This window comes from Macrobrachium rosenbergii, chromosome 23 (assembly GCF_040412425.1).
Source record: "Macrobrachium rosenbergii isolate ZJJX-2024 chromosome 23, ASM4041242v1, whole genome shotgun sequence".
NCBI classification, from domain to species: Eukaryota; Metazoa; Arthropoda; class Malacostraca; order Decapoda; family Palaemonidae; genus Macrobrachium; species Macrobrachium rosenbergii.
The window spans coordinates 35,409,883-35,421,519 of NC_089763.1; the positions used below are offsets into that span (position 1 = coordinate 35,409,883).

The window sequence follows — 11,637 nt, forward strand, 5'->3', positions numbered from 1 at the left end:
TCTAGAAAACTTTAGTGAAAAAAAAATAAATCTGGAAAGCTTAAAGGTCTAAAGAAAACTTAACATCTGAAAACTTAATATCTGGAAAACTTAATGATCTCCAAAGAACTTGAAGGTCTAAAATAAAAAACTTAAAATCTGGAAAACTTGAAAACTTGAAAGGTCAAAAAAAAAAAAAAATTTAAATCCGAAAAGCTTAAACATCAACTCAGGTAACTTCAACATGAAATAACGCCAGTTCTTAATAAGAACAAGTAAAAAATGCGCTGTATGAGCCGCTGCCCATGAAACTTTAACTACGGCCAAGTGGTAGACTGTCCTATATCGTTGCCAGACGCACGATTATGGCAAACTTTAACCTTAAATCAAATAAAAACTATCGAGGCTAGAGGGCTGCAATTTGGTATGTTTGATGATTGGAGGGTGGATGATCGACATACCAATTTGCAGCCCTCTAGCCTCAGTTTTTCAGATCTGAGGGCGGACAGAAAAAGTGCGGACGAACAGGCAAAGTCGGCAAAATACTTGTCTTTTACAGAAAACAGAGGCGCCAATTCGCCCCAGTAATCTTACGCTAATGAATTGATCAACCTGAATTTCATTAATGATGCCAATTAAGGCAGGCGATCCTACGGTAATTAAGCAATTGAATTAGCAGAAGTGAATGCTGCTGCTGTCGTCTGGTACTGAACATTTAACTGGTATTCGTTCCTTGAGCTTTATTGGAAATGTTTTTTGTGTTGTTTTTTATGCACACATACTTTATTTATATATATATATATATATATATATATATATATATATATATATATATATATATATATATATATATATGTTTAAGTTTTCCAGATGTTAAAGTTTTCTAGATGTTAAGTTTTCTAGATTTTAAAAGATTACACACACATATAGATTTTAAAATATATATATATATACATATATATATATACATATATATATATGTGTGTGTGTTTGTGTATTACACACACATATGTAAGTATATATATATTTATATATAAAGTATATATATGTATACACACACACTACATATATAATTATATATATATATGTACTCGTATTTATATATAAAGTATGCAAATCACAGACAATTAACTGCCTGATTGTCCAAGGGCAAAATAAAACCAGAAAAAAAAAATACGGAACAAACGCAAGAAGTGGAAATAGACAGAGGATGCTACGGACAGTGGAAAGGAAAACGGATGTAGATAGAAAATACGAGACGAAGCAGCATAGAAGAGAAGAAGACGGCCATCTTTGTTTTCTCGTTACTTCTTCCGTACATCTCGTGTTTTATTCGTCACTTTATTCCTTCATTTTACCCTCTCATTGATGTATGTCCCTTCCATCAAATTTGTGGAAATCGTCAGTGACCATTCTCTCTCACTCGCAATCCTTTGGCTATGCTCATCTCCCGCTTAAGGACAGAATATAAAATTTTGGCCAGTGGCCACGCGGTGGGAGCTATGAGGTCACTCGGCGCTGAAACGGAAATTGACAGTAAAAGAGAGGTGTAACAGGAGGAAAGCCTCAAAGCAGTTGCACTAGGAATCAAATGTTAGGAGAGGGTGGAAAGTAAGATGGAAGAAAGATAATATGAACAGAGGTAGAGTAAAAAGAATGAAAGGGGTTGCAGCTAGGGGCCTTAGGGACGCCGCAAAGAACCTTAAGTCATGCCTGAGGTGCACTGACGACACTACCCCCTTTTGGCATATCTCCCGTTTACCCAAATCTTTCTCCTGCCGTACGTACCTGCATTCCCCCGTCTCCTCCACATCTCAAATCTTCCGTATCTTTCCTTATCGTTCGTATCTATGCGTCTTCGAGAGTTCGCTAGATAAAGAGATCGAGTCCGGTCACCAGGTTGTCTGCTTCTTATCAGTAACGTCAAGACCCCTGTAGGTTGTGACTTCTTCTTTCAAATGCCCAAGAGTTGAAGGAGATAAATCGTTTTCAGGATGAATTTTCACAAGTTTTTATTCACAGCTTCGATGGATAAGGTACGTTGACTGCATTCATTCCTATCACGCCAGAATCCGGCAGGATTAGTCTCCAAGTAGTTTTTCAATGCACGGGTCTCTGTTCTGATCAGTAAGGTAGGCAGATGCATCTTTTTTTTATCCTGGTATTTCTTAGGAATAGTTTCTTAGTGGATTCTTAACGCTAGGTCTTTATACCTTGGTTAATTTTTGAGTGACTATTGAATCCTTGGTAGAAGACAGAATATAGAGTTTAGGCCAAAGGCCAAGCACTGGGACCTGTGAGGTCATTCAGCGCTGAAACTGAAATTGACAGTAAAAAGGTCTGAAAGGTGTAACAGGAGGAAAACCTCAAAGCAGTTGCACTATGAATCAATTGTTAGGAGAGGGTGAAAAGTAAGATGGAAGAAAGAGAATATGAATGGAGGTGCAGTAAGAGGAATGAAAGGGGTTGCAGCTAGGGGTCGAAGGGACGCTGCAGAGAACCTTTGCACTATCCCCTACGAGGCCAGACATACGACGGAATCGCACAGAAGAGAGTTTATAATACTTTTTTGGCCGTTGCTGGGACCTATGAGGTCATTCAGTGCTGAAACGGAAACTGACATGAAGAAGGTCTGAAAGGTGTAACATGGGGACAACCTCACGGTTGCACTACGAAGCAATCGTTCGAGAGGGTGGAAGGTTAGAGGGAAGAAAGTGAGTATGAAGGGAGGTACAGTAAAAGGAATGAAAGAGGTTGCAGCTAGGGGCCGAAGGGACGCTGCAAAGACGCTTAAGTACAGTGAACCCCCGTATTCGCGTTGTCAACGTTCGCGGACTCGCGCATTCGCGGGTTTCTCTGTGGAACATATCTAGCCATCATTCGCGGAAAATTCGCCGATTCGCGGTATTTTTCACCGAGAAATATCCACTAATTACTGTATTTTCATATAATTTTCATGAATAAATGCACTTTTTGTGATAAAACTATTAAAATATTCAGGTATAAGCATTTTGACAGGGTTTTTCTGTGTTTAAGCTATCAAAATGGGCAGTTCTAAGTGTTTTTAGAGGGGTTTTAAGCATTCGCGGATTTGACCCATTCGCGGGGGGGTGTGGGACGCATCCCCCGCGAATACGGGGGGGTTCACTGTACTGCCTACAGCGCACCATGTGAGGTGCACTGATGGCACTACCCACCTACGGGGGAGACCCCTCATCTAGACTATTGTAATGAATGGCTGGTTTATGTCGAAAGTTACGTAACACAAAATCTAGGACTAGGTTATCATATTTATAGATAAAGTCCCTCTATCTAGATAATGGTATGGTGGTATCTAGAGTTTGGCTCCTTGCTTAAACTGATCATATATATACCGTAATCTTTCAGGTGCTTGGTGACATAACTGGTTATCTGACATGGCTGCGGACCCAAAAAGAATTAATTATAAGAAAAAGGCTGAACGTTTCACCCATGACCTCGAGTATGACAAAAAATAACATCGTGAGGAATTTTCTTTGATTAAAAGGGCATTAAGATATTTAAATTTCCATTGCTGAAGATATTAGCTATGAGTAATTTATACATACATATGCACACACACACACACATATATATATATATATATATATATATATATATATATATATATATATATATGTGTATATATGTATATATATATAATATATATATATATAGTTACAAAAGCACAGCCATGAGATCAGCTGGTTATAGTAACAATTATGGTAATAAATATAATCATGAAAATAACTATAATGATGATTATCAAAATGTCTACGACTAGCACCAATGCCTCTATAACAGCCACTACTACTACTAAGATAATAATAATAATAATAATAATAATAATAATAATAATAATAATAATAATAATAATAATAATAATAATAAATTTCTCCCCATTCAGATGAAAAAGATACTCATTGTACTGTTGATGGTGACCAAGTGCGCCCACGGAAAAGACCCTCCCGAAAAACACACCAGTAAGACAGGATTGGCCCCATCCGAGAGTCACTACAAAATCCTAATGCTCCTGCCTGTCTCGACACCTAGTCACAGGATTATTTTCCTTTCGCTGGCTAAGGGCTTGGCTGACCGAGGACACAAGGTAAGGTCATATCAGCAGGACTCACTGCAGATATGGATACAAGGTAAGGTTGTATCAGCAGTATCAGCAGGACTCACTGGCATACAGATATGGACACAAGGCACGTTGGATCACAAGGCATAAGGTCAAGGTAAGGTTGATCAGCAGGATTCACTGGCAAAAAGATATGGACACAAGGTATGGTCGTATCAGCAGGACTCACTGGCATAAAGTTATGGACACAAGGTAAGGTCGTCCTGATCAGCAGGACTCACTGGCATAAAGATATGGACACAAGGTAAGGTTACATCAGGACTCACTGGCATACAGATATGGACACAAGTTAAGGTTGTCCTGATCAGCAGGACTCACTAGCATACAGATATTGACACAAGGTAAGGTCGTCCTGATCAGCAAGACTCACTGGCATACAGTTATGGACACAAGGTAAGGTTGTGTATCAGCAAGATTCACTGGCAAAAAGATATGGACACAAGGTAAGGTCGTATCAGCAGGACTCTGGCATACACGTGGACACAAGATAAGGTCGTCCTGATCAGCAGGATTCACTGGCATACAGATATGGACTCAAGGTAAGATCGTATGAGGACTCACTGGCATACAGATATGGATACAAGTTAAGGTCGTCCTAATCAGCAGGACTACTACTGTTATTCCATACCAAGACATCACTAAAGAGTCTAGCAAAAACTATGCATTCGCTAATGAAAAACTGCTCTCTAAACAAAACCACATTCATAGACTGTCACATAGCTTGCCAGAATGATTTGGTCTTAACAAGTTTAAACTGGACCAGAGTAAAATTAAAGTAATTGGACAGCTTAGGCCCCACTGCCTATGTAGGGAAGTTATTACACTCCACACAGACTAATGGGCTCTGTTATATACTGCTTCATGTAGTGAACATAATCTTGTCTGAGTTTAGCCCTATCGCCAAGAGCCTTGTAAGGCCATGTCAGATACAAAATACCAAGACAGTACACCTCTCAGTACCTATGTAGGGGGGATACAAGTCTCCATTCATGTAGTTACATACCTCAAGAAAGATACATTTAAAGAACACTCATTGAGACACTGTATCATCCAAATTCCATAAAAAAAATTTTACTCTACACTAAAACTGCTTATCTGTGAAAACACTCAAAGAAATTTGGCTTTTAAAAATATCAAGAACTAGTTGCAGTGACATAAGGAACCTCTTTGTATTTACATTGCTTTCAAGAAGACTGCGCCTGATTGATGTAAGAATCTCAAGAGTATTCAGAAACCCAGCCTGAAATGCAAGCAAACCTTAATGCCTCTGTTATAAACTCAAAAAACATGCAAAACATTATGTTTTGATGAGTTTGTACCTGCTCAAGGTCGCCGTCCAGGAGAATCACCCTGAACTTGAAATTTCCAGGTTGTAATGTTGACCAACAACAACAGCAGTGACGACCGTCTGGTCACAGAAAACATCTACGAATTCTCCCATGGCGTTGAGGAACTCCATCAGGTCAACGTCGAGGATCTGGCGGAAATGAAGTGGGGCGTCAGTGATGATCATTCAGCCAGACTGCTGGAGGTTTTTGACAGGGCTATGAACAAGCTCTATGCCAGTGCTGAAATCAACGAACTCTACAGGAAGAGGAAGCGATTCGATCTCATCATTCTTCACGCGGAACACAACGAGGTTTGTGGTGGCCTCAAAACGTATATGTCTTTGGTCTTGTCATCACGTGTGCATTCCTAAATGGATTTATGGAATGACATATATATATATATATATATATATATATATATATATATATATATATATATATATATATATATATATATATATATATATATATATATATATATATATATATATATATATATATATATATATTATATACATATATATATAATTATTTATATATATATTATATATATATATATATATATATATATATATATATAATAATAATATTTCTCTTTAATTTTCCTTCTTTTCTAATCCAGTTGCCAAAGATTTTATCACTTATTATTTCTGGAAGATTTTTAATGCTAATCTGTAATGTTTATGTATTATTATTTATATGAAATGTGGACCAGAGGTGTCATTATTACATAATCCTGTGTATTAATCGTATCTGTCCATCTCATATGTCTCACCTGTCTTTACCAGCATAAATATACCCAGTGTATGTGTGTGGGTTGCTGTCTTCCTCATCCAAATGGTTTTAACCCTATCTTTTGTTTGCTATCTGTTGATTTGTTTCAATATACATATCTATCTCTGCTACGATTACTTCATATGGAAACTCTTCAAAAATTCTGACTAGAATTGTCTGTCTTGAAGATTTCTTCTAGACTGGCTCATACACGAGATTCCGTTGGATCATACACAAAAGGAGATTCCGTTAATTGTAACCAATGTTGCAAGGGTATTTGCATTTAAGACATCTGCAAATGAACTCGGTAAACTTTGGTCATTTTGTCATTTTTCAATTACCCAGGTCATGTTCCCATTCGTCCATGAGATGAACTTCATAACCATTGCCCCTGAAGGACTGGACTACCGTCAGAGTGCCCAACTGGGCAACCCTCTGAACCCAGCTTATGTTCCTTTCGTCTATTCGACCAAGGCCAGTCCCATGGGTCTTCTGCAAAGAGTCTGGAATGCTTGGAACCATCTGGCATTCTCTCTATACTGGGATGTTTATCTGCCAGTACCATCTTTCCAGAAAATGGTAAGTCATCCCAAATGGGGTACTTTGATTCAGAATTGGTCAATTCTGGTTCTTGTCAACAGTAGAAATCTCTAGAATGTTTTAGTTGCTTGCAGTTATTAGTTTGTTGCATCACTTAAAAGGGCTTATCTTTTCTGATCATTTTATTCTTTTATTGGACAATATGTCTGAAGGACCAAAAATGCACAATTTAAGCTGACAAAGTAAATATTTTTCCTCATTCAATTATTTGTGTTATCAAATTCTGAAAGCTTCAAGTAAGTAGCTATCATGTTTGAACATCAAAACTACAGTGGTAAGTTTTCATTATTCTCTTAACATGGAGCTAACCTAATTTATGAAGGAGGTAAATAAAGCTATGGAAGACAGAAATAATAACAAATTTCAGAGAAAAGACACAAAAAATGCACAATCCCTCCAACCTTCAGCAGTGTACTGAGAGCCCATCTTGTCTAACTAACGCAGAGCCAAATTCCTTTCCAGTTGTTGAGCAAATTCCCCAATCTACCTCCTCTGTTGGACATCGAGAAGAACCAGAGCCTAACACTGAGTAATTCCCACTTTAGTATCGGCACACCCACTCCCCTGCTTCCCTCCCAGGTGGAAATAGCTGGAATGCAGTGCTACCCCATGGCAGAGCCTCTTCCACATGTAAGTGATTTGTTCATTTAATTCTATTTGGCTTCTTCTCTTTCATTCTGCTGGATTCTGTCTGGGTGATTTAAAAGGATTTACATTGAGAATGAAAAGTGCCAAGTGAGAAATGAAGTTGTTATGCAGACTGGAATATTAAATTTTCTCTTCCACATAAATGTACACCAATATTTGTACCAGAGAGAAAGATGGAGAGGAGGGCAGATTCTGATAAAGTGAATTATCACCTAAAAGGAATTAGCTTTTAAAGTCCTCAATATAAATTATGATTAAATGCATGCATTACTGATAATTAAAAATTGGGGGATGTTGGCAAACCCCTGAACAAGTTCTCGAGCTGATGGGCGAGGCTATCTTTATTCCATTAAATGTTTCTGTGGTGATTACCTTTTATTTTCCTTAATCATGAAGATAGTTATTGTATGTGCATATCTCTCTATATAGACACCACCCTACTTACGAACGAGTTATGTTCTGGAAGGCCATTTTATATGCTGAACTGTTTGTAAGTTGGTTACTCCACTCTTCATGCCTTTTTAAGTACAGTATGACATAGAGTAAATACAGTACTGCACGTTTTTTCATCCTAAAACACAATACACTGTACATGAAGTACTGTATGTACACAAAGGTGCGCAAAACAAAGTTGAATTTACAGGTGGCAAAGGGGAGCGTTCTGAACACAGCTTTAATTTGCGCTCCTGTTAGTTTGCATCTCTGAATGTTTGTAAATCGAATGTTCGTAAGTAGGGCGGTGTCTGTATTTCCAATCAGTTAGTGATGCTAACAAATTCATTTGAAACTCCCACAGGACCTTCAGGAGTGGATTGATGAATCTAGCAATGCAGGAGTAATTTATGTCAATTTAGGATCCTTCGCTCCCAGTTCTTCCATGAACGAAGATTATCTGCCGATACTCCTTGAAGCTTTTAACAGAATACGCCAGCGAGTCATTTGGAGATATGAAGATTTGCCCAATTTGCCAAAGAATGTGATAACTAGATCTTGGTGTCCTCAGCAAGACATCTTGGGTGAGTACAGACTTAGTTTTAGTAAATGCAGTTATAAGAGGCTCAAGTGATTCAACTGACCTTATGTGTTATAGGATAACCTCAGTTAAATATGTCACCTACTTCCATACTTCCATTTGAAGTTGCTCATTTAGACTAATTCCACAGAGGTCTATTTCCATTATTCGTCAGACCTCCTTCTGTACAAGATGGCTTCTACAACTAATTTGGCCCACTTACTTTCTGGATGGTCTCTGTTACCCATTTCCACATTCTTAATACGACAACTTCCATCTCCAGTATTGTAAGAGCTTTGCCATACAGGATGATTTCTATCACACCTGTAACATCTCTCTTCCAGGTCACCCAAAGATCAAAGCATTCTTGACCCATGGAGGTATCTTGAGTTCCCAAGAGGCTGTGTACCATGGCAAGCCACTTCTTGCCATACCCTCTACTCTGGAGCAGACGAGGAACTCGAAGACAATTGTGGAAAAAGGTGTTGGAATCTCCATTCCTAAAAATGAACTGATTTCTGCTGACCAGATTGTTGATGGTATTTTGGATCTGTTGCAGGATAATAGCAAGTAAGATCATTATTGTGTGACTGTGATTTTTCTTCCTTTAATGGATGGTTTTATGTTTGTATAACTGAATTACTGTATGTGCATTGTAAGAATTAAGGCCACGTCACTTGTTTGTGTTAATTGAGTTACCTGTCATAATCTGAGAAAAATTACAGAAAATCACAGCAAGCAAAGTTCTGAAGCACAGAGCAAACCCACACTTAAAATATAAATTTACTAAATAAGTTCTTATCTTCAGTATGTGTATGTGTGTGTTTCACTTTTCACTGAGCCTTTTACTTGACACTAAAGTATGATTTTACATCTCTGTTTCTTCCTAGATACCAGAAAAACATGGCTGAACTATCAGCCAGCTTCAGGGATCAAATTCACACACCCTTGGAGAGAGCCATCTTTTGGACTGAGTACGCAATTCGTAACCCAGGAGTTGCAGCCTTAAAGTCGCCTGCTGCTCAGCTCTCCTGGAGAGAGTTTTTATTACTGGACATCATAGCTATATTCTTGGTCATTATTTTTTTAATTCCTTACTTAGTAAGTTTTATAGTTAAGAGATGTTTTGCATTTGTTATGAGGAAATTGTTTAGAAGAGAGGAGATGTTTAGTCTTCCCACAAGTGCAAAACAAAAAATGAATTAGTGAATTACTACATACACAGATCATGGTGGGAGAGGTGAAAGGTGAATATTTATGACTATTCATCTGGTAGTTACTCTGCATATAATTTAGTTAATATACTTTTTTTACCATACCTGCTTTTATTTACCTTTGATCTGCATAAGCATTACCATCAACATATATCTTAATCTTCTTCAAATTATTACCTTTATTGTGAAGTAATAAGAATATTTTTATTACAGAATTCAAAACAATCTTTTCTGCAACCTTGAATTATGACATTGACAAGAAAAAGAAAGGTCAGCATTGCTGAAAAGATAACTCAAAGAAAGGTCAGCATTGCTGAAAAGATAACTCAAAGAAAGGTCAGCATTGCTGAAAAGATAACTCAAAGAAAGGTCAGCATTGCTGAAAAGATGACTCAGAGTTTAAAAGATGGTTTGGCCCTCTGAAGAAAATAAGGGATGACAAAAGGCTGGTGAAAAGCATATGGTTCAGAGTTATTAGAAGCAAGAGTATGAGAAGACATAGAAAGTGCTGAAAACAGATTTTTAAAAAGTAGGGCCTTAGCTTTCAAGAAGTGTAAATAGTTGAGACTGGCAGACTGCTGATGAGCTTTATCTTATAAGTATATGAGGCAGCTAATGACATAGAATCTGTCTGCATAAGGGGTCCATCTGCCATTCAGCAGGTGAGGTGTGGATACATTTTCTGTATAACTAACCCCTAATAACATCTTGGGGCCCCCAAAATGAAAAACAAAATCTTTTTAGGTTTACTAAAGATTTTCATCATCCATTTTCATGAATTATCATAAATTCAGACAACTGTTTACTGAATGCTGAAGATTTGACTTGGTCTTTTAAAACATCAGCTAAAACTCAAGCAGTTATCTCAAACATTGGCAATAAGAATGACCTTTTCATTACTTTACTAAGTCTCATTCATGTAGAAAACCTTTCTCAAAACATTTTAGATAAAAAAAATTAGAAATGGTTGGAATATTATAAAGAAACTAAAGAAATAAATAGAAAATAAAAAGGGTACAAAAAGCACTAATACCAGAAGCAGATTCCACATGGTGTGAGCGAAAGACAAATGAGATGGTACGAGTTAACTTGTCTTGGTGTCTTAAGTTGTTTGTAGTTTTTTAAACCCAATCCTTAATATAAGCTCTCTCTATTAAAAGGGTATATGGGGGTTGGTAGACAGATACACATGAAAACTGACGGATGGAAATACAACTTCCTGCCATTATGGAACTTGCTAACTACTACTACGCTCAAGTCGTGATCATCCTGTAATCTCACTTAATTTCCTCTACCTCTGGTAGATAATACAATGACTATTTTAACTTGAATAATGAACCTTCAAGATCTAGCCATTTAAAAAGTTTAAGTCAATGTTCGCAGGTAATGGATTCGCAATTTATTGCTGGGAGTGAAACTCAACTGATTCTAAAGTATGAGTGGGGGAACTACTAAAAATGTAAGTAAGCAATGGATAAGCCTTCTCATATATCCCTTATAGTTGACAGACAAACTACAATTTAAATTAAAAATGGACAAGGTAATATATGCCATCTTTCTCAAACAGTCATTCTTACCCTTGTTCACAGGGTCTCCAGTGAACCCATGGCCATTTCATTTTCTAACTGGACACTGTACCAATACCCTTGGTCATTATTTTTTTAATTCCTTAGTAAGTTTTATAGTTACGAGAAGCGCGTCACTAGTCATGAGGAAATTGTTCAGACAGGAGGTTATGTTTAGTCTTCCCATGAACACAAAACAAAAAATGAATTAGTAAATTTCTACCTGGTCATATTGTGAGAAAGTTAACGGTCGATATTTATGACTATACTTTACGTTTAGTAAAATTCTTTTTTACCATATCTGATTTTATTTACCTCTGATCTGCATAAGCATTATCATCAACTTACCATTATCTTA

General features: G+C 37.2%; 1 protein-coding gene across 1 annotated transcript; it reads left to right on the plus strand.

Moving 5' to 3' along the window:
• Positions 1–1,861: 1,861 nt before the first annotated feature.
• On the plus strand, positions 1,862–9,816 carry LOC136851482 (UDP-glucosyltransferase 2-like). The gene is made up of 8 exons (XM_067125588.1): positions 1,862–2,015; positions 3,905–4,105; positions 5,508–5,777; positions 6,586–6,819; positions 7,303–7,470; positions 8,285–8,504; positions 8,845–9,070; positions 9,391–9,816. The coding sequence occupies exons 1-8, from the start codon at positions 1,974–1,976 to the stop codon at positions 9,704–9,706; spliced, it is 1,677 nt and encodes a 558-aa protein (XP_066981689.1). The 5' UTR covers positions 1,862–1,973; the 3' UTR covers positions 9,707–9,816.
• Positions 9,817–11,637: the final 1,821 nt, after the last annotated feature.